This window comes from Rutidosis leptorrhynchoides, chromosome 10, assembly GCF_046630445.1.
Source record: "Rutidosis leptorrhynchoides isolate AG116_Rl617_1_P2 chromosome 10, CSIRO_AGI_Rlap_v1, whole genome shotgun sequence".
NCBI lineage: Eukaryota > Viridiplantae > Streptophyta > Magnoliopsida > Asterales > Asteraceae > Rutidosis > Rutidosis leptorrhynchoides.
Genome location: NC_092342.1, coordinates 28,917,395 through 28,935,694, shown reverse-complemented (window position 1 = coordinate 28,935,694; position 18,300 = coordinate 28,917,395). Strand labels below are relative to the sequence as shown.

At 32.3% G+C, this 18,300-nt stretch overlaps 2 protein-coding genes across 2 annotated transcripts; one reads left to right on the top strand and one right to left on the bottom strand.

Moving 5' to 3' along the window:
- Positions 1-9,941: 9,941 nt before the first annotated feature.
- On the bottom strand, positions 9,942-13,196 carry LOC139872606 (uncharacterized). The gene is made up of 9 exons (XM_071860520.1): positions 12,637-13,196; positions 12,199-12,280; positions 11,998-12,077; positions 11,442-11,544; positions 11,177-11,333; positions 10,959-11,087; positions 10,792-10,878; positions 10,638-10,682; positions 9,942-10,472 (listed from the first exon to the last, which is right to left on the bottom strand). The coding sequence occupies exons 1-9, from the start codon at positions 12,749-12,751 to the stop codon at positions 10,284-10,286; spliced, it is 987 nt and encodes a 328-aa protein (XP_071716621.1). The 5' UTR covers positions 12,752-13,196; the 3' UTR covers positions 9,942-10,283.
- A 2,269-nt stretch (positions 13,197-15,465) lies between these two features.
- LOC139871642 (photosystem I reaction center subunit XI, chloroplastic-like) lies at positions 15,466-17,267 on the top strand. The gene is made up of 2 exons (XM_071859361.1): positions 15,466-15,697; positions 16,682-17,267. Exons 1-2 carry the CDS (start codon positions 15,548-15,550, stop codon positions 17,171-17,173), a joined length of 642 nt encoding a protein of 213 aa, XP_071715462.1. The 5' UTR covers positions 15,466-15,547; the 3' UTR covers positions 17,174-17,267.
- The last annotated feature ends 1,033 nt before the right edge of the window (positions 17,268-18,300 follow it).

Sequence of the window (18,300 nt, the reverse complement as noted above, 5' to 3'; positions counted from 1 at the left end):
ATGGTTAAGTTGTTAAGGAAGGATGTACATCATTGCATATTAGTAATATGAACTAACCGAGTAGTACCTATCAGTTAAGATTCACATGTAATAGCTTAGTACGAAAAGATTTATTTTGATTTCAAAATTCATATATATTAAATATACATAAAATTTCTTCAGGGGAAACGAGTTAATACTTCATCGATTATTGTTGCTGGTATTTCTTGGTAATTACGGTGCGTATGACGTTGATGCTCGTGGAATAGATTGTGAAGTTGAGGTTTGCGATGCGGTTGTTGTTGGTGGTGGTAATGGTACTGTTGGTGTTGTTGTCGGTGGTACTGTTGATGTCGGTGATGCTGCTGGTGCTTGTAACCTTTGCACCATATTCTCCAAAGCCACTACCCGAGCGCGAAACTCGTTGACTTCTTCTACTACACCGGGATGATTGGCGGTTCGGACGAGCAGATGAATAAGATCCAGAATTTGAGATAGTATATTATCGCGACGAGATACTCTGGAAATGAGAGAGAAAATGGTGTCTCGAACAGGTTCGCCAGTAAGTGCTTCAGGTTCTTCGCCAAGAGGGCAATGTGGTGGATGGAAGGGATCACCTTCTTCTTGTCTCCAATGATTGAGGAGGCTACGAACCCATCCCCAATTCATCCAGAATAGGTGATGGCTGATTGGTTGATCCATTCCAGTTACACTATCTTCGGAGTTCAGATGAATATCCATATCGGAATAGCTGTCGGAGTTTAAGGAATTTGAACTATATACAAGATCCATTTTGTGTAATCAAGGAAAAGATTTTTGGAATGAAATAGATCATAGGACTAATTTGGTACTCCTCAATACATAGTTTACATATGTATTTATAATACCAGAATCCCATAAGTTACGGAGGATTTTACGGAAGATGTCAAGCAAAGTTTACTGTAATAGATATGCCAAGATATGAATTTTGTCTATACTCTATCTATGCAATCAATGCAATAAGACGCGTTTAGATTTAAGATGATAGACAGGTAATTTCTGACAAGAAATGATAAGCAAAACTTTTGCCATGCAGACACAGTCGAAGTCCAGACTTACTAATGCATACTAACAACTATCAATTAGACACACTTATGCAAGACCTGGTTCACTAGGACCAACGCTCTGATACCAACTGTGACGATCGCTCCAAATCCATATGGACGAACACGTCATTCATCGATTTCATTGCGAGGTATTTGACCTCTATATGATACGTTTTGTAAACATTGCATTTTTTTGAAAAGGCACACCATAAATGAGTATTTAAATCAAAGGTTTACGACATCTGATGATTTCTACATATAGACAATCACCCATATAGACAATCACCGTAAATAGTAGTTTACAATAATACTTCCATTGACAATGCAGTCAAAATAAGATACATGGTGATGATTTGGTGAATGCAACGTTTCCTTGAAAAATATGCCATGTATGACTCCATGCACATAGCTTGTCTAACATATAAGCAAACAGCGGAAGACTTCTAGGAAACCTGAGAATAAACATGCTAATAAGTGTCAACACAAAGGTTGGTGAGTTCATAGTTTTAGTGTTTCGCATAATCTGTATATAAAGGTGGATCACAAGATTTCAGTTGTTTCATCCGAAACGTTTATCAAAATATTCTACAAAATTGAGCGCCCTGGTAACTAAACTTAACGTATATATAATAAGTACCCCTGTTTTAACATACATGCAATCAACATGTACAATACACGTAATCCAACGTGTACTAACCTCAAATAGCATACGTCTGTTTTATAGTTCAGGCTAGGGTTTCAATACCTGGAACAGACGGGGATGTCAAGCCCTATGGATCCATATACAACTACTCGCGCCCACCAGTTCTTATAACTGGCAGTTACTAGTTACCAAAGCTAAGGGATTTTCGGTTCAAACTCAGTATAGAATTTAGTATGTACTTGTATCCATTGTGTTTAAAATAAAGTGCATGTATTCTCAGCCCAAAAATATATATTGCAAAAGCAATTAAAAAGGGAGCAAATGAAACTCACACATATAAATCTAGTATTTTTAGTATTTATAAACAGTCGCATGTATTCTCAGCCCAAAAATATATTGAGTAAAAGGGATCATATGAAACTCACCTTAGCAGCACATTAAGTCATTCACCGAAATGTGACCGAAACTCGGAATACCAAATAACCGTAGATCTCAACCTAGAGAACATATGTTGGTCATTAAATGTCTATCAAGCTAGGTCAGGTCATAGTGTATCTCAATCCTAATGCTCGAGATCGTCATACAAAATTTATCCAAAGTCGTTTCAAAAAGTCAATTTTGACAATAATTCACAAAACGAGACGTACCTTTTACAAGGATTCATTTACTCGGTTGGTAATATTCAAAAATCTAATTTATCAATCTCGTAAACAAGTTGTTTAAATCTTAATTGCAGATTCAAAAGCAATTTTAATTAACGTCACCCATAATTCAGTTGATCATATCTTTTAATCCGTTCATCGAAACTATTCGATATCTAAATGAAAAGTTATTGATTTTTCGCCAGCTTTCCAAAAACATGTATATCATATACCTTTTACCAGTAATATATGTATTTAATTCGTGGTTTATCATAAACTATTTAACGAGGAAATTTAGCATACATGCATGCATAAATATATATACTCGAGCACTAGACATGGATACACAATTAATATATAAAAGATAAAATATGAGTGCTTACGTATCATTATTGAGGTTCAATATTGTAGGAAAGTACGTAGACGTAACCGAGATGATAAACACTAGGTTTGATTCAAAAATATACCCCCGAACATTACCCATAACCTCCTTGGCAATAACCCATAATTTCCTTAGCTCTATCCCGCTTAAAAACCATTTTGAAAATAACCCACTCAAGACCTCGTCGTAGTTTTTTTTATGTATAATACATAATTAATACTACTAATAATAATAAGATTAATAATAATATTAATCTTAATAATATAAATAATAATAATAATAATAATAATAATAATAATAATAATTTAAATATAAATATACATATAGGTACGAGAGAGAGAGATGAAAATGAATCAGAAAAATGCAAAACGTTCGAACTTTATAGGAGTTGGCCTGTCCACACACCTCATGCGATCGCATGAGAATGTGTGGGGGATCTCATGCGATCGCATGAACCTCATTGCCAGCTCACAATCCCTTTTGTCCTACGCTGTCGACATGTTTTTATATTGAATTTAAAATTTTAAAAAGTCGTATTTATTAAATACTTCAGGGGTATTCTATGTAACTTATAATTAATAATTTCTATAATTTCGTTTTCATGTGAATAGTAAATGAATTAATTTAAATTCAACTATTTAAGCTACACGTTATACGTTGTGCTTTACAAATTGTACATTATTAATTTAACTTCGTTTCTTAAAAAAAAATATAAAAATTATATCATAAAAATAAAATGACTTAATACGTAAAATTTTTAATTTGAAATATCATCGTTTAATAGTAACTTTTTAATCATTTCGTATATAAATATTATTCGCATGATTCCGTATATATCGAAAACTCTTATATTTAATAAAATATGTATATAATACATGTTATGACGTTCGTGAATCGTTGGACAAACAGGGTGGTCAACCGTTATATAAAAAAAATCTTTTTCAAAAGTTTTAAAACTTGTCAAAATTCATTGCGTATCATGTCGGAAACGTTAAAGATTAAGTTTAAATTTGGTCAGAAATTTCCGGGTCATCACAGTACCTACCCGTTAAAGAAATTTCGTCCCGAAATTTGAGTGAGGTCGTCATGGCTGACAATAAAAATGTTTTCATGACGAATATGAGTTGGTAAATAGAATTTTATCACCATTGAATAATGCGGATAAAACAATCCAATTACTCGAAGCGTATGAGAGAAGTTATCGTAAAAGAGAGAAATGAAGAATAGAGATTCGTCTTAACTCTTGACGTATTATCGATTGATTTCCGGAATTTAAGGAATAGAAAATTTTCATAATTTAAATAAGATTTGATTCTTCGGAATTTAAGGAAATTAGGGTTTCCTTTGATTAAATGTGTAATCTGCCTCGATTGCTATGTCTGATATTTTGCTATAAATTGATCTCTTCCGTTTCATTTATTTTCTCCACTCCTATAATCTTCTTCCTAATTTCATACTTACAAAAGATTTGTGAAAATGCTTCATCCAGTTCTGATTCTTGATATTTTCTTGGCTATCATATCATTCATTCTTCTTTTTCATCTGCCACCAGAGGAGGTTATTTTCTTCTACTATTACCTTGGGGTTATATTGTTTTTCATTCTCCCGTGTCTTTATATTGCTATACGCATTGATATATACGGTTTGTAATTTCGGGGTTATTTTCGGGCTTTATATTTTCCATTATATTTCGGAGCTTCATGCTTTCGTTTTCTCTTCCCGACTTTAAGTCAAACGAATAATGGTTCAGAATTTGTAGCCGTACATTTCGGAATGAACATAGTTAATGTTCTAAGAAAGGAATTGTAATGGCACGATCTTGATTTTTCAAATTACCAGAATATCTGGAAAAGACCGAATCATCAAGAAAATATTTTCTAGATATGTTTAGAGGTTAAATAAAATGAAAGAGTTATGTAACATGGTTCATGATGAGGGTATGATCTGTGAACCTTTATCACGTTCCATTAGAAACTCAGCATCACTTACTATAATATAATCACGTTGATCAAGTGTCATTATATTATACTAACTCATGCTTCAGTTCCCAACATTACTTCAAAACATCCATTTTTTTTTTCGAATTTTTCAGATTTTAGAAACTAAAATAGGTTCTTTTATGATGTAACACAGAAAGTGCGAAGAGATGAATGATTTCTGATAAGAATAGGTATGAAGATATCTCCAGAAATATCGAGGATATTTATAATGAAAGATACGATGATATCTTAGAATTTCTAATATCAGAGGATGATGCAGAAAATCTGTCTGTGAAGGTTTAGAATAAGAAGTAAGGTTCTTACTAATGGTTTCAGCAGTCACTGAATCATTTGGATTCTTTGAAGGCAGGTTCAGTCTTTGTGATTTATTCACAGCCTCTTTCATACTTTACTCAATCCGTTTTTCAGTTCCAAACCTTCTCTTTTTCTCAGCTTTACCACCATACTATTCTTTATCATCAAACTTTTAGTTCCAAACTTTTGGTGTGATTTGTGAATGAGAAACTAGGAGTCTAGGAGTGTTTATATAGTGCAAGTATTAGAGTGTTAGTCAACATAAGGATGTTCTAATTAATGATTTTATTTTGTTTTATAATTTTTAGTCAACAAAAGGTGGTACTAGTTTATAATTAGTCAACATAAGGATGTACTAGTTTATACTTTATTTTTAGTCAACATAAGGATGTAATTGTTTAAGATTCTTTAGTCTCATTATTATTACTATTATTATTATTATTATTATTATTATTATTATTATTATTATTATTATTATTATTATTATTATTATTATTATTATTTACATTTACTACATGATAAGTATTATTTTCTTTTTACTAATTCATGACTTGTATTTATTTTTATTTAGTTCCCAATTGTTTTATTATTTATATAAATGTCACTTTTTATTTATTACTTATAGATTAATAGTTATAAATAATATTACTGAAATGCATAAATTTTAATTAGCAGTGAGTGTCGAATAAAAATTTATTATTTGGTCAACGTTAAATTGATTGTGTATATAACAACCCTTAAATAATTAATACGTATAGTCAGACAGTAAACCCTAGGGTCATTTCAGTAATTTCAGAAGTCAAAAAGTGAGGGTTGTTATACCATGTGTAGAATTTGTCCTTTGATTTCATAATCTGGCGCATTAATGTCTGGATGAGTAATTGCGTGACCTTGGCCAGTGCGTTTAGCTCTCATTCGGTCTTCCATACTTAATGGTTCTGTTACTTCCATAATTGAATTTGTTGAATCGGAATCACTAGAGGATTCTGATTTAATGGTTCGTCCCTCAACAATTTCTGTTTGAATGATTAGTGGTTCCGGAGGAAAATTTAGTGGTTCAGGATCTATGAATCGTCCCTGAATATTCTCCGAATTCTCAATTGTGAGGTCGGGTTCAAAAAATGGATTATCGAAAATTTGAACTGGAGTACTTGGTCGACTGGATGACGATTCTAAAGAAAAATCAACGGCGGTAATATTTGCTAAATATCTTGATCTAGTTACATGTGGTGAACGTACAAAAGGTGGTGAACGTCTTGCTCGGTGCATTCGCTGAATATCCTATTAGTTTTTAAAAGGAAAGAAAAATTATAATAAGTTATCCAATTAATAGACTTTTCTGATTTTGCCCACGTTTTGAATAGCCAAAAGATGCAGCAGAGGGGCAGGATTCGTTTGGTCTCAATATAATTGAGGACTGTTTGGCTCCAATAACCCGGTCCACGTACAAATCCAACTATTACTACGAACCAGAAAATTTTGATGTCTATCAATTTAACCACTTAAAAAAATTTTCGTAATTTTAAGAAATTTAGATAAGAAGTAGAATAAAAATCTATGTCCTAAAAACTAGAATAGCGAGAAATAAGAAAGAAAAAGAGTTCGTCGAAAAAGGTCGAAAAAGAAAAATGGTTGAAAAATAAAAGGTGACGGAAAAATAAAAGAATCTTATAAAACTTAAAAACACTTGACTAACCTAACCTTATTACTACAATTAACTTAAAATTATAATCGCAAATTGAGATTACTAATTGGAATGATAATTGATACATAGGTAAAAGTCGTCTAAAAATATTAAAGCTTACAAGAAAAACTATATCCCAAATGGAAATAACTTAAAAAGAAACTAAAACTTAAAAAGGCGTCGCAAAATTCTAAAGCACTTAAATCTTAGTCTAAAGAAAAAGCACTTAAGGAATTCTACGGCAAAGCCTAAAAATCTAGAAATAAAAATAATTATGGCAAAAACTATGAATTAAAACTAAATACGAGTGAAAAATACAAATATTACGCTAAAACAATTAAAAAGGGATAAAATATAAAAATATACAAAAAGTTGTAAAAAGTTACAAATTTTTATAAAAATATTATTTTTATATTATTTATTTATTAAAACTATTAATTTTATATTTTATTTAAACTAATTTAACTAAATAAAACAAATAAATAAAAACTAAACTAAACAATATAATATAAATAAACTAATTATGGTTTAAAATTAATTAAAATTAATAAAACCCGTAATTAATGCGAATTAGGGTTCCTGTGTACCCGTGTCAGGTCTGCTCCGCGAGTCGCGGTATTCGATGCTTCAAACTCCGCGAGTCGCGGGGTTTCAAAATTCAACTCAGGTACAGTTTTGAAATTCGACGCGTTTTTCTTTTTTATTTTTTTATTTTATATTTTCTGTTTTATATTTTCTGTTTAATATTTTCTGTTTTAAAATCTAAAATATTTATATAATAAAAACTTATATTTTAAAAACTAGAATAAAAATAGAACTACTTTATAATTTTATAAATAAAAATCTTAAAACTAGATTTATATATATATATTTTTTTCGGTTTTTTTTAATGTTTTAAATAAAAACAAAATACTTAAATAAAAATTATATAAAAATAAAGAAACTTTATAAAACTTAAATATTTAACAAAATCTTAAAAATACTTATATTTTTGTTTTTCTTTTTATATTTTCGAATATTTAAAACGTATTTTTATAAAAACGAATTTTAATAAAAGTAAACTAAAAATCTTTTTTTTTAATTAGCGTTGCGCTTCCGGCTTTTAAGCTAGATTGTTCCCCGGCAGCGGCGCCAAAAATAACTTGATGTTTTAGCAGAGGGGTATAAAATACTATTAAATTTTATAAGGAAATACTATTAAATACGATACAATTTTACACAAGATATTTATTTATTTATAGAATGGATATACTTAAACCTTACTACAACACTTATAGGCAGTGTACCTAATCGTACTGTAGTGTAGTTTTTAGTAAGTCCGGTTCGTTCCACAGGGAAAATCTTTAAACAAAGCTTAACGCTATATTAGTTTACTTTTATAAAAATACAAATATATATATAAGTAATATTATTATTATAAAGGGGGGTTTTTTTACCGTTTAATGACCGGTTTGTCGATTTTAAAACTTTAGTCGCAGTTAAAACCAAATGTAAAATAATAAATAAATACAAGACTTAATTTAAAGCGTAAAGTAAATAACGATAATGAAATTGCGAATAATAAAAGTGCGATAAAATAAACTTGCGATAATTAAAAAGTACGATAATTAAAAGTGCAATTAAATACAATAACAATAAAAATGCGATAATTAGAAGTGCAATTAAATATAAAATAAAGGAAATTAAATATGAAATAAAAGAATTATGCTTATTTAAACTTCCGTAACCATGATGTTTGACGTGTTGATTTTAGTTTTATGCCCATGGGTTAATTGTCCTTTATCCTGGATTATTTAATATGTCCGTCTGGTTTTTGTCCATAACAGTCCATCAGTCATAAATATAAAGTGCGAGTGTCCTCGTCAAATTATCCTTATACCCGAAGTTAAATATTCCAACTAATTGGGGACTTAAACTGTAACAAGATTTTAATACTTTGTTTAATAATTACACCAGGATGTCGACTGAGTGTAACCCAAGGTTTTAATATTTTGTTATCAATTATACCAAGTGTCCTTGTACATAATTTCACCCCTGTTTTAATTATTCTAGTGGCTATTAATCCATTCCCGTGTCCGGTTAAATGAACGATTATTTGTACATATAAATACCCCGCCCATCGTGTCCGATCGAGTGTAAATGGTTATTTATAGGGACGCCCAATTGTAAATCTTTATATTAACATTAACAAACTATCATTTAGTTAAACAAATATAAAGCCCATTAATAGCCCATAGTCTAATTTCCACAAGTGTCGTTCTTTTGTCCAAACCCCAATTATGGTACAAAGCCCAATTACCCAATTTTAGTAATTAGCCCAACATCATGATTACTTTGGATTAAATAAGCATAATAATAACTTAGCTACGAGACATTAAATTAAAAAGGTTGAACATAACTTACAATGATTAAAAATAGCGTAGCGTTACACGGACAGAATTTCGACTTACACCCTTACAACATTCGCTAACATACCCTTATTATTAGGATTAAAATTAAAATTAAAATTAAAATTAAAATATAAATATAAATATATACGTTTAGATAGATGGATGGATATATATATGTTATATTTTGCGATCAGAATTCGTTTGCTTTTATAGGGAGTTTTAGTTTTTGGGGCTCCGCGACTTGCGGCCTTTTCTGCCTTCAAACTCCGCGAGTCGCGGAGTTTGAAATTCCAGCTCACCAACTTTGGAGTCTTTGTTGCCGACGGATTTTTTTATTTATATAATATATAAATAATTATAAGAATTATTTAAATATTATATTATATTTATGTGCATAGTTGACTTGTAATTTTTAGTCCGTTGCGTCGAGCGTTGAGAGTTGACTCTGGTCCCGGTTCCGGATTTTCGAACGTCCTTGCGTACAATTTAATATCTTGTACTTTGCGTTTTGAATCTTGTACTCTTGTAATTTCGAGACGTTTCTTATCAATAATTGGAACCTCTTTGATTGTATTTTGTACTTTTGAGCTTTTTGGTCGTTTGCGTCTTCAATTCGTCGAATCTGTCTTTTATCTTCACCTTTTATTTAAACGAATATCACTTTTAAATAGAACAATTGTAACTAAAAGCTTGTCTTTCTTGAGGAATAATGCTATGAAATATATGTTCGTTTTTAGCATTATCAACCATTATAACAATGAAAATGAATTCATAAACAAATAAGATCACTCATTCTTATTCTTATATAAAGATCATCCATTCTTATAAACATTATTACATATAGATCATGATTCTCATAAACATTGACCCAACGTACAGTTGCGTGTGTTGTCACCCTTAAAAGAAATAAGGGGTAAATGGGAAAGAAATGAGCTAAATGGGGACAGCATGGGTTTAACAGGTGAGCGAATAATCCTTGGGTAAAGTTGAAATTAATAATTAATAAATAAGCTCTAAAGAAACACCAAAGAATCTTACCGAATAATCCTCCCATCCAATTAAGCCCAATAATCTATTACTAATAAACAGCCCTTTAATGTCTGTCACCCTTTTAGATCAACGTAAACTTAAGATTACACAGCAAAAACTACTTTAGGAGAATTCTTCTGGTAAAATCTACAAACATTATTGTTTGCACTCTGGTTGATCCTCTTTAATATCTGTTGCAACCGTTGAAACCGCACTTTTCGCGGTTGTTCGGATAAAGCAAGCCAAATATTCTATGTTTCCTTCAGCACCCTTTAATGGAGACTCTATCCAGCCACTGCATTTGAAGCCAAGATCTTCAACACCCTTGACGATCTTCTCACGCACCTATACCACCCAATCAGCCCAAATATATCAACATTAATGTGCTCCATAAATTTAACATAAAAAATTAACGCTCGTCAGACGCAGGGACTATCCTGCAAGATTTGCAAACCACAGGGACTATCCGTGTAATTAAGTCTTTTCTAAAAGAAGAGAACAACTACATACCTCTTGATGAACTGCAGGATCTCTCACAATTCCACCTCCTCCCACCTGTTAATACAATTTGGATTACCTTAAGTTTGTATCAATATTTGTACATGAGACCCACATAAAAAGACTCAAGGTGAAACAAAACAGGCAGTTTAAGTCTTCTACATACTTGTGATCTACGGGCCTCAAATTGAGGTTTTATTAGCGTAATTAGTGTAGCGTCTTCTTTCATCAACTTAATGACAGCAGGCATGACCTACAAAAACAAGAAAAGTCATATAAACGATTAAAACATGTGTACGTAAGTACTGAAAGTACTAGGTCAAAAATGCTCACCACTAATATAGAAATGAACGAAAGATCTAAAGTCACCAAGTCAACTTTCTGAGGAAGCTCAGTAAGATATCTCAAGTTTGTCCTTTCAATAACAGACACACGCTCATCTCGACGAATTTTATCCGCCACCTATGTTAAAATTGGCATCAATGTCAACCCATCAAGTTTTTATTTTAATTTATTATTTACATATTTTTTAATATTTTGTATTCTCTTACCTGCCCATATCCTACATCGACACCATAAACAAATGAAGCACCATATTGAAGCAAGCAATCGGTGAACCCTCCGGTTGATAGGCCCGAATCAAGAGCCACTTTTCCATTCACATCCACACCTAATTGTTCAATGGCAGCTTCCAACTTATGTCCTGCTCTAAAGTGTAATAAAAAGGTAAATTTAGTAAATAAATAAACAGGTGGAATCCAATAAAAAAGTCAAAATTAAATAAAAAGGTTGAAGTTATTTTAGCAGAATAATCACCTACATACATATTTCGGTATTTCAGCCTTGATTTCCACAACCGATTTGTCAGAGACCGGGTGTCCAGCTTTCGTTACAACTTTCCCATCAACAATTACCTTGCCTAATGTACAAAAAAAAAAAAAAAAAAAAACAAAAAAAAAAAAAAAAAAAACACAACAAGTTAATTTTAGAGGTGGCAATTCCGACCCATTAATGGTTGATTCAGGTTATGACTATAGGGATATACAGGTAAATCGAAAATACTTAAATTGGGCTGAAATTCGTTCAAATGTACAATTCCAACTGCTAAAAGCCTAAAATCATCTTGATCAAATAATCAAACAGTTACAGTATTATTCAAATATTACAACAACCTTTTGTTATCATATTTGAATCAACAATTAGGTCTGGTAAAGGTTCAAATTTTAAACGATAAAAGTTTCGGGTCATCCAAACAAGCCTTGACCCGTACAAAAACTTATCTGTTGGTTTTGACCTGTTACTCAATTTGCCCATTCTGCCACTAGTTTAGGGTATTAATGCATAAGTAACACATAATTAAGAGACGAATAACCTTGTAAAATCCATGATTGAATGTAGTTTCGACTGTATTGCTGATACTTTTCTAGACATACTTCATCCAACCTCTTCTTCCTACAAACATAAATCGAGACTAATATTTATACAGTTATACACATATATTGAACATTCAGATATATAAATAAACTGTTACGTATATTACTTGTGAAAAATTTGTAGAGACAAAAATGCTTACTTCTTTGGCGGTATAACTATTTTTGACTTTAAAGTCCCGAAGCTTCTGATTCGACAATTATTACGAGCTTCAGTCCATCTCACTGAAATTTCAAAGTTTAAGTGTATAACTAGAAAACTTCATCCAGTCAAACTTAAATCTAACCAATTCATTGAACCATCATCCTTTTTTTTTTTTTTTTTTTAAAAAAAAATATCATTTGACAGTACAATTAGATACCTACATACAGCAAGGGTACATTCATAAACATCAATAATCAATAAATAAATAAAATCAGAAGTATCTAGAGTTCTAGTCTAAACAAAGGATTGTACAGATAATTAACCAGTTTAAGACTTTTACAGGGCAAAATTGTATGGACTATCAACTAAGTATAACAAAGAACACAACTCATTTAAATAAAATTAGGGAATTTATTATAGAGTAGAAAAAAGTTACCTGGCTGCTGAGAGAGGTAAGTATTTGTAGATAAGAATAGTAGTTCATTTGTGGAACTGGAACTAATCCGGCCGTAACGGCGGAGTAACGGAAGCTTTAACAATTGCAGCGCCATTGATGCTCGTTTGTGTGTGCAGAATGCGGAGTAAAGCCACCGAACATGAAATGGGCTACTATTAGGCCCATTGGATAGTGAACGTGGGCTTAAATAGTGAAATCAAATGACACCAAATTAATTTATTTATTTATTTACTGGGAAATTCGCCAAAATACATTTTTTTCAAAGTTTTCGTCAAAAATACATTTTCTTAAAAAACATTGTCTTTTTATACCATTAGGTCGACCAGCATTGCAGTCGACCTCCCCTCTACCTGATCGACCTAGAGAATTTTCAAGGTGGTCGACCAACATTTTGGCTAATTGTTGGTCGACTACATTGATAAGATGGTCGTCCATTTGGTCGACCGACTTATCAAGCAAAAATCGGTCGACTAGCATGTTAAACCTGGTCGAATCATTAGTCGACCATATGTGCAATGTAGTCGACCATTAAGTGGGTCGACTAAGAATAAAAACACAATTTTATTGGATAAAATATATCAGATAAAATTTTATTGATATTGGAAAAGATTTTTGGATTTTAGATAAGGTTTTTGATATTTTTTTAAGCCTATAAATACTCTCACATTTTACTTAATTTATACACAACCTTTTTTCTAATCTTACATTGTCTACTCACAAAATGACTAGTTTATCTGCTTATGTTGTAAGTGGTGATCTATCCAATAAAATTGTGTTTTTATTCTTAGTCGACCCACTTAATGGTCGACTACATTGCACATATGGTCGACTAATGATTCGATCAGGTTTAGCATGCTAGTCGACCGAGTTTTGCTTGATAAGTCGGTCGACAATCTTATCAATGTAGTCGACCAGCAATTAGCCAAAATGTTGGTCGACCACCTTGAAAATTCTCTAAGTCGACCAGGTAAAGGGGAGGTCGACCGCTTTATCGACCTAATGGTGTAAAAAGACAATTTTTTTTTAAAAAAAAAAGTGTATTTTGGACAAAACTTAAAAAAAAATGTATTTTGACGAATTTCCCTTATTTATTTATATTATACAGTAATAAAATAATTATAATTATAGTTACAGTTAATTATAACTATAACTATAATTATTATAATATCAAAGGATTCAAACGACACCATGACCAAATTTACTAAATGGTCGTACGTATTCTCTCAGATTTAATTTAAAAATCGTGTTGAAGTTGTACAAGTTGACAAACTTGCAAATGAACAATTTGGATACCATATAGGTAAAATACAAACATGTTATTTGTCCGTTAGGTTTTAAAAAATAGAATTTGTGTTCGTTAGGTATATATTATGCTACATTCACATAGTTGAGTATCGTTATTGTTTGATAAAATATATACCTAACGTTTTCAATAAAAATATATGATGATGTCCGATTTGGTTAAACATGCAGTTTGAGACTTAGAGTCACAAATCGAACCATCCATGACGATCTGAAAAAACTCAGACCCTCTGAGTTTATCTGGTTTAAAAATTTTGTATGATAAAATCAACAAAATTTACCCAATCAACCTAAGTTCATCTGGGTTAACACGAGACTTAGATTGTACTCTTTTTCTTGATTAAAATATAGAAGTAACATAGTTTCTAATTGTAATTTATGACTTTTATGCCCTTTGTAACTCTCCTCTAGCACCTTGCTAGGGAGTTTTTGTATTAAAAAATTCCACCATTAAAAAAAAACACGATTTTAGTCAAACCATTAATATCTTTACTTTTTTATTAAGAAAGTTAACTTAAATAAACATAGTAATATTGAGGGAAACAAAATTCTATAATATTTTCATAATAATCTTTAATATAGATAAAGAGAAATTTTCGGTAAAAGAAGGAATGTATGTTAAATATTGTCTATTAAAAATATAACCACTACTAAATTTAAATGTCTTTGTATAGTTTTTTTTTTTTTTTTTTTTTTTTTTTTTTTTTTTTTTTTTTTTTTAACGGCATAGGAGTCACGTTTGAGGTCGGAACGTAATGTCGAAACTCACCGACCTGATCATTTCCCTTAACGAACTAGTAACGAACTTATAGCCTCTCAGGAAGAACCCTCCACGACGAGTCCATACGGGCATTACGTGTAGTAAAAACTCCTTGGGTGAGGCTCAAACGCATTGGCGTCCGAAACTTATGAGGCCCATGAAATGAGCGGATAACTACAAGGGAAATATATTTGCAACATATGAATACGAACTTTGACCTCCCATGTGTAAGTCGGGTCAATCCCCATAGGGCCTTGGGGTTACTACTCCCAAAGTTCTCGAACTTATATAGCAATAGCTCAATGGTACTTGATACCTTTGAAGCTGGGACCCGCATGTGAAAGTTTTATCATGAAATAGATGCAGGTCCAATCCATACTCGCAGCAAGAATTTACAATTCTTGTGACAGTGGGACGATGGTTGCTCCTATCACATGTGTGAGAACGTGGTGGAAGTATCTTTATGGCATCCGACTCTTTTAAGATAGGTTTGGTGGATTTTTAAAGAAAATACAGGGTCGAACCGTCCCTAATAAACGTACACCTTTTGACACATGTAAAGTAGGTAACTACCAATGTACTAACACCTTTATGTTTAAAAAATGTTTAAAAGTATTATTTGAGCTTAAACTTAAAAGGATAACCAATTGTCATCCAGAAACAACACTATCCAACCAAATGATATCCAAATACTTATCATCCAATAAGGACCATCCATTTGTAAAAAATCATCTTTGAACTATAACCCACATATTATTCTGACCAACATAGTCACAATAAGTTATTCAAATTTGAAGAAACTGGACAGAACAAGAATCATCACTAAACATGGCTAGCCTCCAGCTCAAAACTGGCTTGACCTCTTCATTGACCACCACAAGGCCTGTTGCACCCAAAGGCCTTTCTGGTTCACCTCTTAAGGCCTTCCCCTCTTCCAAGAGATCTTCATCCACCATTAAAGCCATACAGAGTGAGAAGGTTATTATTTCTTTATTGCTTTTCATATAAATTTGCAATCTTTTGATTTTATATGAGAATTAGTATGTTAAATATGGTGACTGAAATGCTCATGTTTGAGATAATATACATAAAAAAGGCTAATTAGGCTTGTTCAAGTGTTTTAGATACTTCTTCAAGAACGTAGAGATTGTTTTATATAAAAGAATTATGTTACTAAGAACTATATCTTGGGTAGTCACGGAATAAGGGCCGGAAACTGTCACGCGATAACCCTGCGTACATCTGAGTAAAAAATATTCTCTTTTACCGGATTTTCTGAAAATGAAACATTATCCGTTACCCGTTTTTGGTAGAAAGAAGCGATGAAACATTTTATGGAAGCGAAAACAATTTAGGGACCTTTCAAAAGTGATTAAATAAGAGAAAAACGTTTGGACTGTGTTGATGCCTTAATGAGTTATTGATACAACATACTAGTTTGCAAGCCATTTATGCTAAGATTGTTCCTAATGAATACAGAGTAGTAATTAGATCGAATTTACCTTAAACATGAGTCGAAGCACTCTACATGAGTGTAGTGATCTGTTTATACTTAAGCGAGAATCTTAGACTAAACATGAACTAGTTATGACTTAGGACCATTAAGTGTATATCCTATATTCCTATTACTATGTTTTATTTTGTTCGTCCGAGCACCCATGTGGGTAATAACAAGTGCTTTTGGTCATAATTCCCCTTATTTAGTTGTATGTATCTTAGTTGTTTAGCTATCAGGGTGGCAAAATGGGTCGGAGTGATTGCCAAATGGGTGGGTGGGGCTGGATTGGACTATTAAGACTTTATTATTCGTTTGTAACATTTCGATATAACTAATGTGACATGAGTTCACAAATGCTATATGATCTACTTTATCTAAAATAAAGCTAGTTAGAAGGCTATAAACATTTAAACATTTTTCGACCCATTTGTAGTTTTTCCCCTTAATTTGATACAATTGTGCAGCCTACATATCAAGTCGTCCAGCCCATCAATGGTGACCCATTCATCGGAAGCCTCGAGACACCAGTGACATCAAGCCCGCTAGTTGCATGGTATCTCTCAAACCTTCCCGGATACAGGACTGCAGTTAGTCCCTTGCTTCGTGGCATTGAAGTTGGGCTAGCCCACGGGTTCTTTCTAGTTGGCCCATTTGTGAAGGCAGGCCCATTAAGAAACACAGAGTATGCAGGTGCAGCCGGATCACTAGCTGCAGGCGGGCTCGTTGTTATTCTTAGCATTTGCTTGACAATGTACGGGATTGCATCATTTAAAGAAGGTGAACCATCTATCGCACCATCGTTGACTTTGACCGGGCGTAAGAAGGAGCCCGATCAGCTTCAAACAGCTGATGGTTGGGCCAAGTTTACTGGTGGATTCTTCTTTGGTGGAATCTCTGGTGTCACTTGGGCTTATTTTCTTCTTTATGTTCTTGACCTTCCTTACTATGTTAAGTAAGTTCCATTACTATATGGGCCTTTTTAATTGGTATTGTAATGTAATTGTAATATAACACTTTGACATAAGATATACTTTATGGAAAATTGTAACAGCTTCTAGCTTTAATAAAATGGTTACGGTTATAAAAAAACAAAAAAACAAACATACAATCGTATATCGACAGATATGAATGATCTATAATGAGTGTTGTAAATATTAGTTGTTAACATGCCTATATTAATCCTTATATACTAAAAGTGGTGGAGATTTTTTGTGACTAAAAGTGGTGGAGATTTGTGTAGTTTTAGTTATAATTGATTGTAGTTTTGAGTTTGTGTTCACATTACAACTGGTCCCTCAACTTCAATTATATTTACCCAACGGCCCCTCAAGTTTACACTTTCTTAGGGGTAAAAAGTGTAAATATATATATAATTTTATTAAAATAAAAGAAAATAATTCCACCCAAATTTATAGCGGGCCCTATCTTCGCGCTCGGTGCAAGTTAAATTTTTCCGAGACTACCGTTCAACCCGAAAAAATCTTACGAACTCAACGGGACTAAGTATACGCTAAACGGACACTTCTCAAAAAACGCTAAACAAAACGACAGCCCGTATCTTTTCGCTCGCCGCGAGTTAAATTTTTTCGACATGAACGCCATACTCGAAATAATTTTATGAACAAAATGATAAAAAGTACGTTTGAAACGGACACTTTTTAAAAAACGCTAAAAACAACGACAACCCGTATCTTCCTGCTCGCCGCGGGTTATATTTTTTCGCCAATACCGTTAGACTCGAAATAATTTTATCAACAAAACGAAACTAACTACGTTCGAACCGGACATATTTTAAAAAACAGTAAATACGACAACACCAACAACGGCGCTTAACACATGGAGCGTTTTCCCTTCTGTAAATACATAAAGCTACGTTAAATATGAATACGCAGGCCGAAAGCCTCGCCGCATCGCGCGGGCCGGACCCGGACTAGTTTGTTAATAAACATGACAAGGATATATATTGATACGTTCATTTGCATTTCTTGACGCATATCACGGAAAGTAACCTCCTTGTTATCGGCATGTTTATAATTTTCATGTTATTATAGGTGCTCTTTTCTCGATTATTGAATGACAAAAA

Bases quoted from the DNA above. Each gene is read 5' to 3' on its own strand.
- LOC139872606 (XM_071860520.1), bottom strand. From the start codon at position 12,751: ATGGCGCTGCAATTGTTAAAGCTTCCGTTACTCCGCCGTTACGGCCGG. The intron at 12,281-12,636 runs GTAACTTTTTTC...TTGAAATTTCAG, and splicing joins TTACCTCTCTCAGCAGCCAG to TGAGATGGACTGAAGCTCGT. The intron at 11,088-11,176 runs GTAAGAGAATAC...ATTTTAACATAG, and splicing joins TCGATGTAGGATATGGGCAG to GTGGCGGATAAAATTCGTCG.
- LOC139871642 (XM_071859361.1), top strand. From the start codon at position 15,548: ATGGCTAGCCTCCAGCTCAAAACTGGCTTGACCTCTTCATTGACCACC. The intron at 15,698-16,681 runs GTTATTATTTCT...ACAATTGTGCAG, and splicing joins AAGCCATACAGAGTGAGAAG to CCTACATATCAAGTCGTCCA.